General features: G+C 35.2%; 2 protein-coding genes and 1 long non-coding RNA gene across 16 annotated transcripts in view; 1 reads left to right on the top strand and 2 right to left on the bottom strand.

The window, feature by feature from the left end:
• LOC110438472 (uncharacterized) overlaps positions 1-5817 on the bottom strand; it is a 7468-nt gene extending 1651 nt beyond the window's left edge. The window contains exons 1-2 of the mRNA XM_021470957.3: positions 5636-5817; positions 1-3955 (exon numbers count right to left, since the gene is read on the bottom strand). The exon at positions 1-3955 is cut by the window's left edge and continues 1651 nt beyond it. Coding sequence (XP_021326632.2) covers positions 1-3906 — 3906 coding nt within the window. The 5' untranslated portion in view covers positions 3907-3955; positions 5636-5817. The remainder of the gene's footprint in view (positions 3956-5635) is intronic.
• LOC141381583 (uncharacterized) overlaps positions 1-10862 on the top strand; it is a 52827-nt gene extending 41965 nt beyond the window's left edge. For 12 of the 13 annotated variants that reach the window (XR_012401835.1, XR_012401837.1, XR_012401834.1 and 9 more), the window contains one exon: positions 10742-10840. This is a non-coding gene — a long non-coding RNA (uncharacterized lncRNA). Of the gene's footprint in view, positions 1-10741 lie in introns of all 13 variants that reach the window. The other variant, XR_012401839.1, reaches the window with a different exon arrangement.
• Positions 10863-13124: 2262 nt separating this feature from the next.
• The window catches only part of ttll12 (tubulin tyrosine ligase-like family, member 12), a 36355-nt gene continuing 27271 nt past the window's right edge, over positions 13125-22208 (bottom strand). The window contains 5 exon segments of one of the 2 annotated variants that reach the window (NM_200252.1): positions 13125-13348; positions 15660-15798; positions 16749-16817; positions 17178-17259; positions 20393-20544. In NM_200252.1, coding sequence (NP_956546.1) covers positions 13197-13348; positions 15660-15798; positions 16749-16817; positions 17178-17259; positions 20393-20544 — 594 coding nt within the window. In that variant the 3' untranslated portion in view covers positions 13125-13196. 2 annotated transcript variants of the gene reach the window in all.

Below are 22208 nucleotides of genomic sequence, written 5' to 3' on the forward strand. Positions count from 1 at the left end.
AGTTAAACCCAAAGTTGAATTCTTAGATTCAGGTTTAGGAGATGGTGGACTTGGCTTTTGTTTGAGCTCAGCGCATTCCTCTAGTAAAGGAACTGTTGGTTTTTTGACTTGAGAAGGTTGACAACAATTTTCTCCCAGTTGTGATTTTACAACACTGTCTCTTTTTGGTATGGTCAATCCTTCCTCTGCAATGCATGTCACAGGTGCATCAACATTTGGTTTCTTGTGTTTAAGATTGTCTTCAGATTGATCATTCGATTTGGCAGGAGAGCCCAGAATATCAGGCTCATCTTCTAGCTCAAGCAATGGGGCCTGTTCCCAACACTGTAGGCATAACTGACCATCACCACCATGGTTTGTCTTGATTGAATCCGTAGAATTTGAGCTCACAATGTTGCTGGAGCACAGAGAGCAAATCGTTGTTTTATAGTATTCATGGTTGGGTACATCAGAGCATGCAGCAAGATTTGGGCAGTCAGATTTGGCTTTGATTGCACATTCAGGTTCATCTTCTATGTGGTGGAAAATTGTATTTGCATCTTCAAATGACAGCACTGTGAGTTCCATTGACATGGGATCATCGCTTGAGTTTTCATCATTAGAAACATCTTCCACAATACATATGTCTGAGGAATCACTGAGAGTGTCCTTATCTGCTGAATTCTCATCATCAGAGATGTCTTCTACCTGCCAGATTTCTGAGGCATTGGGAGGAACCTCCTTATCTCCTGAATTCTCATTATCAGAGATGTCTTCCACCTGCCAGATGTCAGAGGCATCAGGAAGAACCTTTATATTTCCACAATGTATGTTGTCAGAAATATCTTCTACAACCCAGGCATTTGAGGCATTGGGAGGAACTTGTTTATTTCCAGAATGTTCGTCTTCAGAAATATCCTCTACCAGCCATGTGTCTGTGGCTTTAAGAGAAACAATCTTATTTTCAGAATCATCGTCAGAAATATCTTCTACAATCCAGGTGTCTGTGGCATTAGGAGGAACTTTTTTATTTCCACAGTTTTCATCTTCAGAAATATCCTCTACCACCAACGTGTCTATTGTATTAAGAGGAAGATCCTTACTTCCGGAATTTTCATCTTCAGAAATATCTTCAACAATCCAGGTGTCTGTGGCATTAGGAGGAACATCCTTATTTCCAGAATTTTCATCTTCAGAAATATCTTCTACCGGCCAGGTTTCTGAGGAGTTATTAAGAGTCTTAGTATTGTCTGGCTTTTCATTGTCGGAAATGTCTCGTACTTGACATATATCCATTGCCTGGCAAAGAGTCTCTGTAGATAAACATTTTTCAGAGCTTTTCACACCATCTGAAACATCGTCAGAAAGTGATTGTGACACAAACACATTATCACACAATTGCTTAGAGTGATCTTGTTTGAATGACTGCGATTTATTGTTTGTAGGTTTCTCCGTCAAGCTTTCTGCTAATGGTGAGAGACCTGAGCCATTTGTATTTAAAGTGTGGCTTTGATCAGTGTCATTTTGCATCTGCATTTTACTTGGAGATGAAACTACATATGAATGCCCATTGTTTTCGGAGGCTGTTGCCTCTTTGTCGCTTCCTGCCAAGGGTGTGGAAAGATCTGCTTGATTGCATGTGCTAAGCTTCACACTTTTCTCGCTGGTTGAAATTTCAGGCAAGTATTTGAGGTAGTTCACATCTATATCAGGTGAAGTTACATCAGTGTTTTCTGATGTCATGTTATACACAGTTATGTCATCAGCCAGTGCTTCTGAAAGCACCCCTTCAATATCAGCTGGCTGTCCATCAATGTTTAACCAAGAAGACCTGAACTCCTCCGACGAAGAATACATCCCACTCTTGAGAATGTTGCAATTAACTAGCTTTTGTAGATTTTCAGTTTCAACACTTTCAAATACCACAGACTCAACATCCCGCACAATTCCTTCAAATGACTGTGGTGACTCATTTATCAAAGATCCCAAAGGCTCCCAAATACTGTCCTCGTTCCCATTCCAGTAGATTTTCAAAATCCTATCTAAAACAAACTCGGAGTGCTCTGGAAGTCGCTCTGAAAACTCTGTCCTCTCTAAAGTGTTCACTAAGTCCCTCAGTTTCTCCAGGTTGTACTCAACCACTGGCACACTGGACAAGTCAAATGAAGGCTTGCTTAAATCAGAAGTACCTTGTTGCACATCATTTTGACATTCGACTGTGCTTACACTAGATGTATCCAGTTCTGTACTGCTTTCAGTATCATTTTCGATGCTTTTGTCATCTTGTTGAGGTGTATGTGAAGGTGATTCAGATATAGACTTTTGTGCATCAGACTTGTCACCAAGTGACCACACAGAAGCAATCTTTAATGGTGGACTATCTGGTTTTTTTGGGGTGGTATCTACAATCTGTGCATTGGTTAAGGGCTGCTGGGAAATGGGAGGAACAATGGCTATGGCCTTGTGACCTTGCTGAGCAGCTCTCTGTAGCGCAATCACAGCTTCTAGGCAGTCTGCAGGGTCCGTACTGTAATGTATGTTGTGTTGATTCATTATTTTAAGTCTGTTCTCATCAATAGTGGTCTGAAGGGTTCTAGGTACGTCTGATTGCATGCCTAAATCAGTTCTGTCTTTGGACAAACTTCTATCTTTATCCCAGTAGCCTCTCTGATCCACACCATGCTTCATACTTTTATTAGGTGGTTGAAACTGTTCTACTGAGTTATGGTCAGTTCTGTCCGTTGCACAAACCTCAGACTGCTGTGGACCGGTGTTTTGATGTGCAATTGATTGCTGTACATTTGCCTCTTTCTTGGAATCTGAACACAATAATTTATATATGAGCGAGTTGATAATTTTAGAGTGAACCGGAGGCTGGGCTTCATTAGCCTGTATCGTTTGAGCGGTTTGCATAGCATTATATGTCCCACAGTTTGTTCTCTGAGTCTGATGCCCAACACTCTGATTACTCTGAGACTGGGTTGCAGATACATCCGGACCTGGATTGACCCTCAGTTCTGGCCGGAAAACAGGACGTTGGTGTAAGTTATTGGAAGGCAGTGACATGCTGTTACTTTCTCCAGATGGCGCAGTCGTGGGGTTGGATGAGTTGTCAATGCTTGCTTTTTGGTTCTGAGCTTGACTGTTATTGTAACTAGTAGATCTTTGTTGGTGTCCTTTTGTTGAATGTTTTTTTTTCTGCCATTTGCCTGACTGTTGTCTAGAGAACTGGTGCTGCTGCTGTTGTTGTTGTTGTTGTTGTTGTTGTTGTTGTTGCTGCTGTTGTTGTTGTTGATGGTAATAATAAGCAGGAATCCTTCTTTGGGATTGAAATTGTTGCTGATTGCTCATTGAAGAAGAGTTGCCATTGTTGGAAACGTGATTAGTCCAACCCCTGTTGTTACCTACAGAGCTGCCATTGTTCGACTGTGAAGTCCAATACATGGGAGTTTGACTACAGTCTGTGTTTCTGTATGTCTGTGGACAAGAGGCGTTCGATTGTGTGTTGCTTTGGTTATAGTACATATACGTGTTGGGTTTTTCAGATTGGCAATACGACTGTAAATTGGAGCCTGTGAATGGCTGGATTTGGTTTGGCTGCCTTGTCTGATCATATCCACGTGAGTTTGACTGAAAACCATGAACAAAACGGTCACCACTGTCTGAGTAAGCGTTCCATTGATTTGTAGCCTCTTGTTGTCCATTGGAATATCTTGCGGGTGTTGCAAAATGTTGCGCCTGGGGTATTGGTTGGTTGAACTGTGCCTGAAACGCATTGGGTTGATTGAACAGAGCCTGGAAAGCATTGGGCTGATCATTCCTGACAGCTTGGTACTTAGGTGGGAATTGTTGTGGATAAGGAGGTGGAGGTCGTTCTAGGTATCTTGCTGGTGTATGTTGATTTGAATTCCACATGTATCCCTGCATGGTGAAAATCCCTCAGTGGCTGCTACCGTTGCTCTTATGCATAAGAGTTCTAAATAAAGAAAAATATGTTAATGAATATAAATACAGATTAAGGTCAAATAATAATTGATAAATCCAAAGAAAACACTTGATAACGTTTCTAAGCTTGACTGCCAAAAGTTTGCATTTGTAACTGACAAACTGTCATGCATAAAATGGTCCAAGATGCAATGCTAAATCATTTGAAATCAGTTAAATTATATATATATATATATATATATATATATATATATATATATATATATATATATATATATATATATATATACATACACACACACGCATATATATACATATATATATATATATATATATATATATATATATATATATATATATATATATATATATATATATATATATATACATACTAATCCATGTAATAATTCTGATGCTGATATAGTAAGAAATATATATAATAGAATAAATGGCAAAAATTGTATGAATTATCATTAAGTAAAATTATAAATGTTTTCAATAATTAGAATAAGTGTTGTTGCATGACCAATGAAGTAGAAATGTTAAAAGCATTTCATTGATAAAAAAAACACTAGTCAGCAAATTAATTAATAAACTTAATTCTAATATGCACTTATATAAGATGAATTGATAATGCAATGTATTGATGTAATGTGTACAAGGTAAAGCCCTTTACATAAGAAAACTTGCACTGTGGACAACTTAATGAATTAGTATTTGGGCTCTGCATTGTTTTCAATGCATCCTTCCATTGTTAACAATGCACTGTCAGGGGACAAAAACATTCACAACATTTTCAAGATGTACGTCACGTGTCTAGGGATAGTTTAAGTTGTGTAAGATAAAATAAAGATGATAAACCCTGTATTTTTGGCAGCAATTCTGTTATCATGTGTAGTTTTATATATTAGCCATTGTCTAGAATGGGCGTTTCCAACAAATGCTGTTATCGTGTATTCTATAGGGTGCGTTAAGGGCTGCCTAAATGCAATGCATTCTGTCATTCATTTGTTTGCTGTCTCCTTAGGAGAAATACGATAATATAGTAATTTAACTAACATGTACGATGTTTAGTTTGTAGGCTACTCTATCCATTCACTGTTGAAATTAAATAGCGGGTCTTACCCAAAAAAAAAAAAAAAAAGTGAGCACGTGAATGGACTCTCCGAATCATTCAAACTGAATCGCGTTCATCAGGTTGACCAAAAGAACCGACTCAAAGTAGCGATTCCTTTGTGACTCGTTTGTGCTCTAAACACTCGGTTAAACCCCAAGTAAAACAATAGATTGCAGCAGAAATGCAGGAAAGTTTCTCGTGCGGCAATACATTTAATGCATCTCCAAATGCGACTCGATATCTTGCAAATAGTGGGTGAAAAGCAACTAATGTGTTTTCTTAAGTAGCATTCCCCCCACTATTTACCTTTAGAGATCTGATAAAGTAACAGAAGCTCAAAAAGAGCTTCATACATACATGTCAAACTATTTCCAAGTGTAATGCGTGCGCAAGCTTACGCAAAACGCACAACGTTTATAAACGCGTCCAGTGCATCAAAACCAACATGCAGGTTGTTTAAAAAGACGGATAGAAACACATGCAATATTTAAAAATCCTCGTAAAAATGTGCTAAAAGTTTTGCACAGTCGCATGTTGATTTATTGATACAGACAAATTCACAAAAGTACCGTTAGCCAAATGTTAAGTACTTACATCTTACAGTGCATCTCCCTGACCGCTATGGGTCTCCAAACTATCCCGTTCAAAACACAGATTTAATCCGTTCAAGAATTCAGGACCAATTCCCTTTATCTCCAAGCAAAACATCCATCCAGCTGAACGAGTTGTCTTTGCAGAGCGGAGACCCCTTCTTTTCATTCTCCTTCGGTCAGTCTGAGGCTCCAACACAAACACATGTGCTGATATACCAGCCAGTGACAAGAAAAGGGGGCTGTCTTGACCCCGCCCATCACTTAGCGCCTTCTCATGCAAAAATACTGTATGCAAATGTCCTCGCGAGTACTTGGTTTCACATTGTTTTCCATTGTAATAGCTTCTGTAAGAAAAGCAATTATAAGAAAACAGAAACAGTGGAAAATAAAAATAAAAATCTATTTTACACACATTTATTCATTCACAGATGTTTTCTGGGAGTTTTATGAATCCCTCTAAAATTGTTTATATTATCTTAAATTTTCTATTGACTGTGTCTCAATATATGCTCCAATATTTCTGTAAGTAATTAAGCAGGATTTTATGAACTCATGAGTGAGACAGATGTCTGCCAAAACTGTTGTAATGTACATCTTCAGTATAATTCCTTTAGAATCAGCAACTTAATGTAGTTTCAAGGTTGCTATGTGTGCTGTGCTTTTGACACATGCCTTTCAGCACATAGACACCATTAGTACAGTGTAAAAAGAGGAATGCTTATCTTCTACATGATCTGGAGGAGATCTCAGAAACCTGCAGAAACTTAGTAAGACTCAAACTGTTATTGGGTTTTTATACACTATTATTGTTGTGCATTATTTGTTTAATCTGATTACTGATTAAACTGCTATATCTGTTCACCTGAAATATTTGACTCCATTTAATAGAGTCATAAATTATGCATTACGATTACTCTTTTTGATTATTGATACAGAAATTATTTTTTCCTTCTTATTTATATCATAGAAATGTCTCTTTTAACTTCTATTCACTCGTCTGACTTGAATTCAAGTTTGCATCATCCTAAACACATTTTAGGGGGGGGGGGGGGGATACATTTGGATACAAATGGAATACATTTTGACTGCTATGAATCATAAATAGTAAAATTAATCCATGTAAAAAGCATTTAAGACCAAGCAGAATCCTATATTAAAATTAATTTGAAAACTAATATGGCTATTTTTGTTATCCATGAATTTTCAATCAAATCAAATGAACTTTTTTTTTAAGAGAGGCTAGAAAATTTGTGAAGCTCTTTAATTATTATTGTTTACATTTTTTAAATAATTAAATAGCCAAATTCTGACTGAGAACATGTTGAATGTTTTGGCCAGTTTGTAGGCTACAAAAGGCTACAGTTTTTTAATTTAAAACTTTACCAGATTCTTGTTTTCTTCTAATGATTTATGATCTAATAAATTTGTATTTTAAAAATAAGTATTAATTTTTCTTTATTTTAAATTTTTAGAAAATATTTTAGTATATTAATTGTGTCATTATGATGACGATCTAACAAGCTAATCCAGCTAAAAATAGTGCTTAATATGTCACAAAAATACAGTATTTAAATCTCATAAATTGTAAATAGGGTAAATAACTGCAAAGAGGTCCACATTTTGAGAAAAAGAACCACCCCTTATACCAGACTGGCTACGGGCCTGCATTATTTATTTATTTTTTTTTAAGTCATACGTTTGATAGAAGTTTTTTGTCTTGTTATGGTGAAAAAACATTGTCAATGACTTCAGAGATCTTCTAGATGCCAACAAGATCTATATCACAGGCAATTAAGGCTCTGACTATCTATTTACATCTTGCACCATTGTTCACACTCAGTTTTGGTACACATGCAGGTTTAAACCATACTGAACTGAAAACTGGACTGACACAGTTTTTATTTACCACAACTACTATATTAAGCTGCTTTGACTCAATCTACATTTTTAAAGTGCTACAGAAATAAACATGAATTGAGCATGCTCAGTATCCATTCCTTTATCCATTCTCCAAATACAGAGCTTTATTATAAAGCATCTGCTAAAGAAATGAAATTCTACAATATAGATACTTTTGTCATTAAAATTCTTCTATAATTTGAGGTCTGAATTGAAAACTGGTACATGTATTGAGGTTGATCATCAGTGTTTTTCATTGCAAGCATGATTTCGACAAAAGTGAAAGCAATAAAAGCACGGGGGTGTAAAAACCCGCAACATCCTGTAGAGATGGAAAAAGAGAGTGCTGCTCATGTTATTACAGGCCAGAAAATACCAGCTGATGTTTTCAACATGAACTCAAAATGGAGAAGTTGCAAAATTTGAAGCAGTCCACAGTTCTTACTGTTGCTGCATGCAGTAGCACAGTGCATAACAATGCATCACAGTTATTCAAGAATGATTTCTACCTTCAACGGTTGCTCAAACATTCCCCTAGATTAAGACATATTCAGAGAATTTATTATTTTACTCTGATATCTACAAAGATGCTGAATTATTTAATGAAAGGAGACTAAAGAAAGTGATGTGAGCTGTAATTTCCGGTCTGATAAATAGTATGTGATGCATTTTTGGAAATGTAAACATGCATGATTGGATTAAGTGCATTAAGAATGTCTCATTCTGATATTTCTGTTATTAACATGCCTTTTGACTCTTATGCATTAAAGGGGACTTTTATTATGTGCTCACAATACATTCCTGAGATATGTAACCACTATTAGAATATACGCTCACTGGCCACATTATTAGGTACGCCTTACTAGTACCGGGTTGGACGCCTTTTGTCTTCAGAACTGCCTTAATCCTTCGTGGCATAGATTCAACAAGGTACTGGAAATATTCCTCAGAGATTTTGGTGCATATTGACATGATAGCATCTCGCAGTTGCTGCAGATTTGTCAGCTGCACATCCATCATGCGAATCTCCCATTCCATACCAAAGTTGCTCTATTGGATTGAGATCTGGGGTCAGCTCGGTTTGAACTGCAGGAGATCATCTTGACCATGTCTACATGATATAAATACATTGAGTTGCTGGCTCGTGAGTGTAGGTTAAACTTTTAAAAACCTGCAGAAACACTTCGACTGATGAGACACACAGACATGCAGAACCTAAAGAGTGAAGCACAGTAAATCATTCATCTAATGTTTAACACATATTATATATTAAGGAGAATTTGTGCATGCGCTGCAGATTGATAAAGCGTATGCAATGCATTTAGATAAAATATGTACTGACCAAGACAGAAACAATGCCCAATAAAACACAAGGATAGTTATTAATTCTATGAGAAAACCATGGAGACAACAACAGATAATATGCAACTCATGACGAGATAAGCGCATGCTATGCATCAGCTACATCATATCTCACAGATCTCATTTAAACATCATTACTAGCTCCCACTGATGTCATTTAAACATAAAGAAGCCATTATTCAGCAGCAGCAAGAACTTACAGAAAAGCACGCTCTAAGCAGTGCAGCCATAAAGTAGAAGAACAAGAGACAGACAATATACATTCGCTCCTAATTACAGATGAGAGTCTATTATTTGCTGAGAGAAGCAGGATGCCACTGGGAATATGAGATAAAAACCACAGACAGTGAGAAATATGAATCCCGTTATACAACATATTGGGTTGAAATAGGACTTCTGACTTGTTTCATTTATTTATGAACTCAGAAAATAATTTTTGAGGACAATTTCCCCCAACACAGTCAACCCGACAATGGCTACTTTATGATCAGATAAGATATTTAGATAAGAATATGACAGTAAAACACACACGGGATAAGATTCAGAGTCAAACACACATAGAATAGTGAGAAGACCGTTAGAAATACAATATAAGGTGATAAAATCACACACTTCATATAAAGTACATATAAGGCAATAAGGTCATTAAAGACACACAATAAAGTCATTATTGACACAGTAAATTCCTCAATACAAACTTTGAAGTTCATTAAAGTCATTATAAACACAAAAAAAATCCTCAATACAAACTCTGAAGTTCATTAAAGTCAATAAAACATTAAAAAAATCCTCAATACAAACTCTGAAGTTCATTAAAGTCAATAAAACATTAAAAAAATCCTCAATACAAACTCTGAAGTTCATTAAAGTATTTAAAAACACCAACAAAAAATCTTCAATACAAACTCTAAAGCCATTAAAGATGGAAAAAAATCCTTTATACAAACTTTAAAGTTCATGAAAGTCAGTAAATACACAAAAAACGACTCAATACAAACTCTGAAGTTCATTAAAATCATTAAAAACATCAAAATGTTTTTAATACAAGCTCTGAAGTTCATTAAAGTCATTAAAAACATCAAAATTCCTCAATACAAACTCTGAAGTCATTATAGACGCCAACAAAAACCTTAATACAAACTCTAAAGTTCATTTAAGTCATTAAAAACACCAAAAACTCCTAAATACAAACTCTGAAGTTCAATAAAGACGCCAAAAGTTCCTCAATGAAAACTTTGAAGGCTTATTTTATTCTACTTTACCTAGTTTAATTCCACTCTTTGATTAATTGAATTACTCTTGACTTTTAATGTAGCCTAAACTCTCTCTAATAGTTAATTGGGTTTACTTGATTGTCAAAATATCCTTTAATTAATAGGAATTTGTGATCTAATATCACTGCTTATTATTTATGAAATTATGGTATTCTTTTATCGATACTAGAGTATTCAAAACAGTGTAATAAATGTACATTTTGTTTCAACCCGATTATCTGACATTGGTTACATTGTGCATCAGAGCCCATTTGGTATGCTCATGCATTATTCATCTCTAAACGAGTCTCAGAGTAAATGACTTACTTCAGGTCATCTGAACCTGAAAGATTACTCTTGTCGAGCCTCAAGAAGCAGAAATAGACTGCAGCTCAGGTTGGCATTTGGAGTTCAAAATCTAAATGTGTGAACCCATTTGACAAATACTGATTGTTGTTGTTGTTGTTTTTTTCTTTTGGCATGTAACTAGTGATCTAAATTCTAATTGTCTAAGGAGTTTACATGTTTTTTTTATGATAGTATACTTTTGGCTTGTTCACATGACATGAATGCATCTCAAATTTCACTTACAGCTCTTTGTGCTGAGGCGGCAACAGAAATTCCTGAAGGATGAGGTCACTCAAGTGGAGTTTCCTTTGGAGAGAGGAGGGAAATAGGGAAAAGCTTTACCAGTTAAGAAGCATTTATAGAAAGTAAAGAAAACATGAATACTAGTGACACTGATAAACAACAATAAACGTTTTCACATAGTCTTTCACATCCTTATGGATGATTTTTGTGCTTTTGATTATATTATTTGATGTGTTTGGTAAATATTTTGACTCTCAATGCAAACTGTACATATTTGTGACAATAAAAATGTTTTTAAATAAAATTTATGATTTTTTTTTTTGCATTTTTGCATTCATTTCATTAATTTTTAATAATAATAATAATAATGATGATAATGCCCTACATTTATATATAGTGCTTTTCTAGACACTCAAAGCGCTTTACACATTTTTGGGAGGAATGTCTTCATCCACCACCAGTTTTTGCATCCATTAATCTTTTTACACTGGGTATAAAAACTGGGGATGTGTTTTTGTACCCAGAAATATACCCAAAAATGAAAGTATATATCCAAGATATCCAATATTTCATCCTAATGCCAATTATGCAATAAAAGTCATACATTTGTTAACTGTTAAGGCTTCACAATTGTTTACCTGTTGCTTTAGAGCAAGACCAAGAAACAAATAATTAGCCAATATGATTGTGTTGCTAAATGGAAATCAAACTTTGTTTTGCAGCCAAAGTATCCAGCTAACAATTTTGTGTTTAATAGATGTCTTATAGACATCGAAATGTAGACATCTTAGCTATAACAAGGCTAAACCTGGGCTGTCAGTAAATATCTAATAGACAACTAAGAACAGCCCAAAACTAGACTAGTTGTCAAAAAGACTGATTAGACAGACTTTAAATGTGTAGTCATCCATTTCTGTTAATCTGATGACTACTGTAGTTTTGTCATTCACTGACAGCCCAAATTTAGTCTTGTTTTAGCCAAGACGACTATGTTTAGACGTCCCTTAGACATCTACTAGACATATTTTAAAAACAAACAAAAATGCTTGCTGGGTACTAGCTTAGTGAAAATTTAGATTAAGTAGTGTGCTTCTTAATTAGACTGATTGATCAACTCTTGAGATGCTTTCTACGTTTTAGCTTGCGCCAGTTTTTCTTTTGCTGTTGTCTGCATGTTTTGATGGGGGCTGGGAAACAACATTCTCCAGTAGCCTTGTAGTGATACTTTCAACCATTTGAAGGTGATAAGGAGGGGCAATCCCCATTACCATTTGCGCCAATTTGCCGCCAAATACTCTTTAATATGTATATGACCGGTACATTTACAGGTATTTAACACCATGGGTTAGTCAGTGCTTGTTTAATCTGCAATGCAAGCACCGAAACATGCTATTGTTAAATATTTACTGTTAGATCTTTACCCCACTTACTCCTGGTTTCATTTGAACAACCTTACAGGATACTTTCACAGCTTTGCTAGGGTTTCTCCACTGCAAAGGACTAATTGTGAATTAGTTACCTGGATCACTTGGGGATGTGAGTAGGCAGACTTGACCCATGAAGAGTTGGAAGTGTGGGGTCGTAAAGAAGTCGAATCGTTATCTGCTGATATTTAGACAGATTTATAGCCGTTACTTACTTTTAATTGTAAATCTGGACACTCCTTAAAAAGAATGAAACCACTTACCTCAGCCGTTGATTTAAAAGCCCACTCATTTTTTTCCTTAAGGAGCTAAATATTTCCAAAGCAAATATGTAGATTTGTTCTATGCTATTTAAGTCAACTATAGGTCAAATATATATATATATATATATATATATATATATATATATATATATATATATATATATATATATATATATATATATATATATATACAAAACATGCTGAAATCGATCCTTCAGTCTAGCTTAATATAAGAAATTGCAAACAACTTGCTTATGAAAACCTTAAAAAATAAGCAATGGTAAATAGTGTAATTTTGTTTCACTAAATAGTCATATTGTTAGCTCTCAGTTCCATCACAAGACTGTCTGTCCATTAGTGTCCTTTTTAGACAAGAAAATACATAGGCTATTCATGTTTTTCATTGAGTGGTGTAGTGAAAATCAAACAGAAGTCCGCATTATGTATATATGTATATATGTATGTATATATGTATGTATATATGTATATATATATATATATATATATATATATATATATATATATATATATATATATATATATATATATATATATATATATATATATATATATATATATATATATATGATAATATAATATAATTGTATAACTCTATATAATTAAATGCATGTAAAACTCATTTAAGAATACAACATGATATTTTATAATGGCAAAAACATTCTAGGAAAAATACAAAATAAGTGTCAAAGGTGCTTAGCAATCTTTATTTAGTAAACAGAGACCATCTTTAGAGTTGGAATTTAGAGTGGTCATAAAATGCGACTGACAGGACATTCTTCTGCCTGATCCAGGAACAGCGTTTGGAACATGTGGTCGTAAAAGCTGGGATGATACCGACAGGCCCTCTTACAATCTGGGTTAAAATTCACCTCCAGTATCTGAGGCTGCATCACACGTTCCCCTAAAAGAAAGAAAAATGATGGCATTAAAGTTTAAAGCCTTAAAGTTTTCCTCAAAATGGAAAGTTGGGGCTGGGCAGAGGCAGAATATCAATAGAACATCTATTTAGACTTATTATGCGTGAAGAAAGATTCTCAATTTTATTGTGCACTGGAATGACCATTCGACTCAGCTGCTTTTTAGAGACAAGCTGAAAAAAACCTCTACACAACACTGATAACTAATTGCTTTCAAACAGTCAAAAGAAAACCAAACGACAGCGATATGGGAACTAACAATTGTTCAACAACCTTCATATTCAGTCAAAACAGAAAACGAGTAAAGCAAAATCTGTGACACAGTCAAGGTATAAATGTTCTTAAACAACTGTTGTTTTTCAAGGTTATATGCAAGGTTCTTCTTTAGCCCTATGAGTTGAAGTCTTAATAGTTTATATTTTTCATATGATTTTTGTTGGGAAGTGATTTCAGAGCCGTGCTTTATAGATTGATGCACTTGAAGACAATTGGCATACACACACATTTTTTAACATTGTAAGCCCCCCTGTTTATTTTTTTTTTTCCAATTTCTGTTTAACAGAGAGAAGATTTTCACATTTCTAACGATCATAGTTTTAATAACTCATTTCTAATAACTCAACGGGCACACAACCTGAAGTGAAGGTGGTCTACCTGACTACTGATAATAACTTGACTGCAATTTGCGGGAGAGGAAAAGAGAAATACCCTGGGAGGGACTAAAGATAGTTGTCGATAAATAATGTTTGAATACATTAAGACAGCGCTTCGCATTGACCAATCACCTGATTGATGGCTGTTCTACTGCCCAGACTTCTGAAAAAACTTTATTAATTTAACATAATACAAGATTGAGCTTATTCTCTGCCTCTGACCACTCTTTTGAGCACGGGTAGGACTTGGGAAAAGTCCAACAAGAGCAACAGCTCAAAGACAAAGAAAACATCTTGCACATTGTTTTGTTTATGCACCAATGAATGACAGAACGAGTGTAAATAGCTGATAAAAACATCATGATAAATCTAAAGTAATACATATAACTCCACTCCATCACTAAGTTGTTCTATTATAAATCTAATTAATTGTAAAATAGGTTTTGGTCAAAATTCTAACAAAGGATTTAAAAAAAAAAGTAAGATAATAATGGAGAAAGCAATGTTAAAGATTATAAATAGATGTATAATCAATAGATTAAAGTCAGAACACCTTCATAATGATTTTTCCATTCTCTTTGCTTTACAAAATGTGAACTGATGGACATGTGGATTCCTGCCACCAAAGGAAATCCTGCCTTCAAAACATTTGATTTATTTTCATAATGTTCATGAAACATGCTGATATTAAAGATATAGTCTCAATATGCTTCCTGAGAACTTCAACACGAATCTTAACCCATTCGCTCTGCAACTGAAAACAGTGAAATAAACGAGTATTATAAAGGCCAAAGCAAAACAAACATCTGAAGTCTGTATTCAAATGATTCCGGCCATCACTGTACAGCACATGTATATGATTAGTGTGATTTCACCAAGTAGGACATGTTTCTGGATCAACATCTATATTGATCATTCCAAACAGCCAATCAGTATTAAGTTTAGGCTTACAGTTAGGGTTATGTACTTGTACATGATTTTTATCCAACTATTATATCCATTTGATTCTGGAAATAATTTACAGTTATGGTTGGGTTTAGGCGTAGGGATTATATTTTTGACCAGGCGGTATTTTGAGCTGCTGCTGCTCCGCTGGTGATTATGGGGGTGTCGAGGTCATGAGACTGATTCCAGTGATGCTCCTGGGACAGACGAGTCTTCGCTGAGGCCAGCTTCCAGCCTCCACCGCTGAGACTGCAGCTCTGCACAAGACTTTTGACTTTTGGCCAGCGGAGAACTTAAAATGGTCGTGCCGAACTGAGTGTGGTTTCTCTCAGGGTTTTTTTTTCTTCACTCTCCTATCGGTGAAGTTTTTTTCCCTCTCCGCTGTCACCACTGGCTTGCATGGTTCAGGATCGGTAGAGCTACGCATCAATGAATTTGCTCTTCAGTGTTCGGACTCTCAGTAATGATTTTAAACCACACTGAACTGAGCTAAACTGAACTGAACTTAAACACTGAAAACTGAACTACCCTGATCCAGTTATTTTGACCATTTATGTGAAGCTGCTTTGACACAATCTACATTGTAAAAGCGCTATAAAAAAAAGGTGAATTGAATGTATGCATCGTACTTGGCAAAATCACAGCCACCACATGTATATAACATGAATATTGTGATTTGACAGTTTACAGGTTATACCTTGTGCGGTCTGGTCCCATTTCAGCATGAGGTCGATGGCGTATATGGCTCTGGAGGAGGGATACGCACAGATCCCGTATGGAGCGGGACGACAGGACGCTGCCTGGAAGAGCTCTGAAAATGCTCTAAAGATATCCACCTGATACAAATAACATTACAAAAAACAAGACATCTACATACTTCTCAGATTGAAGCAAGACGACATAATGAATTCTTTGCATTCTCCTTGACTGATAATAACCAGGAACAAAAACTGACTTCATGTCTCTAAAGTCTCACCAAGGCTGCATTTGCTTGATTAAAAATGCAACAAAAGCAGTAATATTGTGAAAGATTATTACAATTTAAAGAAACTGTTTTCAATTTGTAACATATTTTAAAATGTCATCTCTTTCAAAACTGAATTTACATGAATATTTTAGCAGTCGGCAGTGTCACATGGATCTTTTAGAAATCATTTTAATAAGCTGGGTTTTATGCTTAAAGAGAAAGTTAACCCCAAAATTAAACTTTACTTAATTTACTCACCCTCCAGTGCTTCCAAACCTTTTCCTTTGTTAAACACAAAGATATTTTTAAAAAAGCTGGAAATCTGTAACCATTTACTTCCATAGTATTTGTTTGACCTACTATCGAAGTGAATTGTTACAGATTTCCAGCTTTTTCAAAATATCTTCTTTGTGTTCAACAGAAGAAAGAAACTCTTAAAGGTTTGACAAAAGTAAAGGGTGAGTAAATGATGACAGATGTTTCATTTTTAGTTGAACTATCCCTTTAAGAAACATTTATTTTCAATGTTGAAAATAATGCTTAATATTTTGGCTGTAATAATCCCGTATTTAACAGAATGCATCTGAAATCCTTATTATTAATAATTAAATGCATCCTTGCTGAATAATGTATTCTCACAAAAAGGTACAATGCATGCAATATTAAACTGAGAGAGCTTTTTTTAGATCTCAATGCACAAATACTGATGCTCAACACCTTTAGAAATGATCAATTCATTTAACACTGAAGAAAAAAACAATTCACAACAGGACTGCTGTATGTGTGCTACGGTGTAGATACAAGTGCACAAAGCCATACCTCAACCTGCTTCCATGCATACTGCGGATACTGGCTCTCAAACATAGGGATGAATTCATCATAGTGAATCTGACAGGAAATAAAACATTGTAAGATAAAAAAAAAAAAAAACATTTTCTTATTATTATTTCACAGACTTCATACTGTAAAAAAACAATCATAGGGACAGTGGAGTGCATTCACCCTGAGCCAACTTTATTTAGCAGACGTGAGCTTTTATAACACATAACTCACACCTCAAAAATTATTAACTAATCTTTGGCAATGCTTATTATGAAAATCAGATGTGAAAATAAAATTATTATCCATGTTACACTGAACGGAGCTAATAATTTTTTGGCATGCAATACTGGTTACTTCTTTTATCTTCATCGTCTTGAGATCAGCTCTACCAAAAACAAGCTTACAGTCAACGCTTCGTTTTCCTACCTGCTTGAGCTGCACATCCTCGGCATAATTCATCACTGTGTAGTGCTTCTGATAATCATCAAAATGATCTAGAGAGAAGGGTCTGGAAAAAAAGACAAGCACCTTAATGCAGACAATATAGGTGATATAATATGATCACTGTGAGTGCATGAAAAGGACTCTTAAGGCATAGAAAACTGACTTTTTTATGAAAAGTAACTATACTATGGATTCCTAAGCTTTTTGTTTATTTATTAAATACTAATGCTTGCACAGAGCACTTTTGTAATATGCAGAAAGAGTGTGTATGCAAGCAATATACAGTTTTGACTAACATGTATCTGAACCTCAACACAAAACTGAACTGACACTGTTTCAATTTATTATAATCTTCTATGTGAAGCTGCTTTGACACAGTCTATATTGTAAATGCGCCATTAGAAATAAAGACGAATTGAATTGAATGTATTTCAGTTGGGACTGCAACAACAGATACTTCATTAGATGATACTAGTACAATAAGTTTTATATTATTATATACTAGTATATAAGTTTTTATAAACCTATTAATACATAGCAAAATGCAATCATTAGATACTAGCAGTTATTAGATACTTATTAAATTGATATTACTTTATTAATTTTCCTTTAAAACTACTCCCTTTATTTATCAGGGGTCACCACAGCAGAATCTTTAGACTGTGGGGTAAACCAGAGCACCCGGATGAAACCCACACGGACAAGGGGAGAACGTGCAAACTGCACACAGAAACGCCAACTGGCCCAGCTGGGGCACAAACTAGTGACCTTTTTGCTGTGAGGCTACACTGCTAACCACTTATCCACCACACCGCCATAAATTCATAAATACTAGCAGTCATTTATTAGATACTAGACTTATCTGAAATGTTACTATTAAGATTTTTAATTGAACTAATCAAAGAATAAATAATAAAACGCTTTAAATAAAACACACTTGCAAATCCTTGAGGCTGGAGTCATTATTTTGTTCTTTCAACATTGATCAATGTTATCTCTATAGCCTTATAACCTCTATAAGTGTGACTATATTTGTTATTGTATTACAGTAACATGGTCTGATGTAGCTTTACGCCCTATCATACACCCGGCAAAATATGGCGCACGTGATTTTTTGCTTTTTTTAAACCGGCGCAGCTATCATTTTCATATTTTGCACCACATTGTTTAAATAGCAAATGCTATTTACATCACTTTATGAACTCATGGGCGTGCTGGTCTGAAAAGAAGGTGTGTTGAGGCACGTTGTTGGTATTGAGGAAATTATTGAAGCATTGATGAATTTTTGATGAATTAATTTCTTTCCTTTATATGTTTAATTTGATGTCTTATTATTATGCTGTTCCGTTTACGTCATTTATTTTATTATCATCCTATATGTGTGCATTATTATCATCCTTTGTATGTTTGACCTGTTATACTTTTAAACAGACTGTAGTCTAATGAGAAATGCAGAGAAACTCTGTGGAGACACAGCCAGAACATGTAAAGAGTAAGGGAGCAACAAGCCAACAAAAATATCCGAGGGCTCCTGGATTTATGGATGCAAGGTCAAGAGAGCATTTGCATTAAGTCACAGTTTGAGACACCTACCCGTACATGCACCCACGCTCAGAGTAAAAAGTATATGAATTACAACAGGTATGCTGGACCAAAAGAATACTCCCAAATACCTTCTAACTCTAAAACTATCTATGCAAACTTAAGCTGAACTTACAGTTGGCAGGTCAATGTGCAGTGAACAAGATATATTGTTGAACGCTGTTTCTGCTGAGACTGCCACGGTTAGGGCAAACTAGCAAACAAAGGGGAACTTAGAATGAACTCTAAAAAAAATAGGAATTTTTATGGAAGAAGAAGGAGCAGGGAAGATTTGGAGTATGTAGGTGCATAACAACTAAAGATAAGAGGAGGGTATGATAGACTCTCAGACCCTCCATTGGCTGTCTCTATTGTTACTAATGCTGTAACAATAAACTGTTTTGCCTAATTACTTAAAGGACCTCAACTTCTTTATTTTTGATGACTTTGATTTAATTCTTTTTGGAAAATTTGAAAATATTTTTGCAATCCAGAACATTTTTCCACAATATTGGCATGTTGCTATTTTGAGGCAACTGAAATAGACCGCGCCATTGACCAACTGAAAGCTGGTCTAAATTCAATAGTGCAGAGTTTTTTTTTTTTTTTTTACTTAAAGAGCGTGTTAGTTATGCACCTATGTAGGTCTAAAACATGCGTGCACATTGCTTAATACCCACAGGATAAATAGCAATACACAAATATCTTTGCACATGAAATAAATTGAAGGAGTAAAATGATAAAAAATAAATTATTTTCTACAGAAATATGAAAACACAACCTCCTCCCATGCTTTGGAGGCTATGAATCCGGCTCTGTTGCAGTCAGTTTATTGCATTTGTTTAATGTTATTATTATCATTTATTATATGCATATTTATTTTTGTTTTAATAATTGTTTGTTTAGATTTATCTACCTGTTGGGTTTTGTAAACGTATGCATCACCCTATGAGGCATAGGAATAGGAAATGCGTTTGCATACAAATTTTTTGACCACACTGCATTATAATTGTTCATTTACTGGTTTGCTGGAAATTAGAAGAGAATTTAGAAATAGTTATGAAACAAATCTTTGCGTTTAACAAACAAAATTAAATGTGTAGGCTAATGGATGTCTTCAGTGGAGAGCATACAACACTGTTTTCTCATCCATGAAAGTAAAGGAGTAAAGTAAAGAGTTAAAGTAACGTAAAGTGAAAGTAAAGAGGCTGAATGGAAGAGGTTCATTCTGTAGATAGTCTTTATCCTTGCGCAGATTGTTTGTTTAACTGTTTTCTCGCTAGTAAACCATTCAGTTTTTCGACTTACAAAGTTCGCCATGTAAAAAGCAAATGCACCGTGGCAAGACAAAACTGACTCTTGAAGGGAATAGGAGATGAAACTCTGATTGGTTTAATGCATGTTGTGCTCAAAACACAACCAAAAGTCATTAAGAAAATAAGCACAACTCTTTTAGACTATGCGCTAGCGCACAAACCATTTTTTTCATCCTTAAAATAGCAAAAGTGGATTCAGACATGCCCTTATTACTTTTGGGACATCCAGTTTAACCATCAGACTTAGATAGTTAAAATAGAGCCAAATTTAAAAAAGTTTAGATGTGTGTGGAGGTTTACTTGTTAGCAAAACGAAGCCAGAAGACGTTGTATGCATAAAGGCGCAGAGGTTCAACAGAGCGCAGCAGCACCATGTAGCGGATGTCAAACTTCACCATGCCCACCTCCTCTCTGTGAAACAACACGGGGTCCTCCAGATATTTACTGACCACCTGAGAGAGACATGCACAGACAGGATAAAGATCATCATTTGATATTTTTGCTTTCATCCTTTTACTGAAATGAACATCAAAATAACACTTCACACACATACAGTACACTGCTGTTGAAAATGTCTGGTTTCAAGTCAAAATTTGACCATGACTTTGATAACTTAGGTTACTGAAAGAAGAAGGAGGCAAACTTAAAGTGAGAACACCATAAGCAAAAACACTGGTGTCAATGTTATAGAGGGAAAAAAACTGCACAGGCAACAAACAACAAAAAATTATATAATTATAATATAAAATTTTTTCACAAATAATTGTGCATTTTTGCTGTGATCATACTATTTTACATTAAATGTATTACCATATTTTAAATAAGTTGCACCATGTAAAAATAATACTGATAATATACAAAAATTGTACAACTTCATTCAGAAATGATGTCAATAAGGCTAACTTTAGTCTTAAATAAATAGATCTCCATATTTCCTTTCGGTATCTAGGGTATCATAGAGGCCCTGCATTCCAACAAGGTCCAAATGACATGTAACCTTGAAGAAAGAGGACACTGTTATGTCTTTTTACCAGTCTTCTTAAAGGGACAGTGCCACACTATCTAGGTAAAGCCTCTTAATGGGCCTCCAGAAAAACTTGTAAGCGAGAAGCAGCTAGAAATATTGTGTAGTTCAACAGGTGAACATTTAATGGCATTCATTTAATAGACTTTAATTAGACATGCAGATATTCAATAACGCTATATATTTAAATATAATAGTTATTATAGTTATTTATTTAACTTCTAGAATTTCTAAAGACAGGAGCTACACAATACAATATTGATTGAACATTATACTCTTCAGAGGCCTGATGAAATGAGTAAAAAAACAGATGGTATACCAGATCAAATAAAGGAAAACTCATGGTGAAACAGTCATACATGCATGCAAAAGATGCATTTCTGCATGATCTATTAGGAGTAAACAATGTCAAGCTTGCAAAATTTTACCCATACAAAAAAGCATTGGAAGGGAGAGAACATATACAAATTCCCAGGTTAATAGAGTGTTTGGCATTTGTCTGTCAGCCTCTGAGGTAGATTATTTTCACTCTTTTAAAATATGAAGTTAACCTCAGTGGCTCAGTGGTTAGCACTGTTGCCGTACAGCAAGAAGGTTGCTGGTTCGAGTCCAGGCTGTGCCAACTGGCATTTCTTTCTGGAGTCTCCCTGCATTTCTGTGGGTTTCCCCCAGGTGCTCTGGTTTCCCCCACAGTCCAAAGACATGCGCTATAGGTGAATTAAATCAACTAAATTGGCCGTAGTGTATGAGCGTGTGAGAATGAGTGAACATAGGGGTTTCCCAGTACTGGATTACTCCGCTGCATAAAACATATGCCGGAATAGTTAGTGGTTCATTCCGCTGTGGCGACCCTTGATAAATAAAGGGACTAAGCTGAGAAAAAAATGAATGAATAAATAACCAAATAGTATGTTTCTAAACTACTCATAGGTTTATATAACATTAAAATAACCATAGAGTTATATAGGAGAGAGGGCCTGAATAAACAGACGAGGTGTCACAAGGAATGCACGAGAAAAGTGGCCACATGAAGGAAACGTATGTTGAAACCATCAAGTATGCATGCAAAAGACATATGTTGTTAAGGGTCTA

Source organism: Danio rerio, chromosome 4, assembly GCF_049306965.1.
Source record: "Danio rerio strain Tuebingen ecotype United States chromosome 4, GRCz12tu, whole genome shotgun sequence".
NCBI classification, from domain to species: Eukaryota; Metazoa; Chordata; class Actinopteri; order Cypriniformes; family Danionidae; genus Danio; species Danio rerio.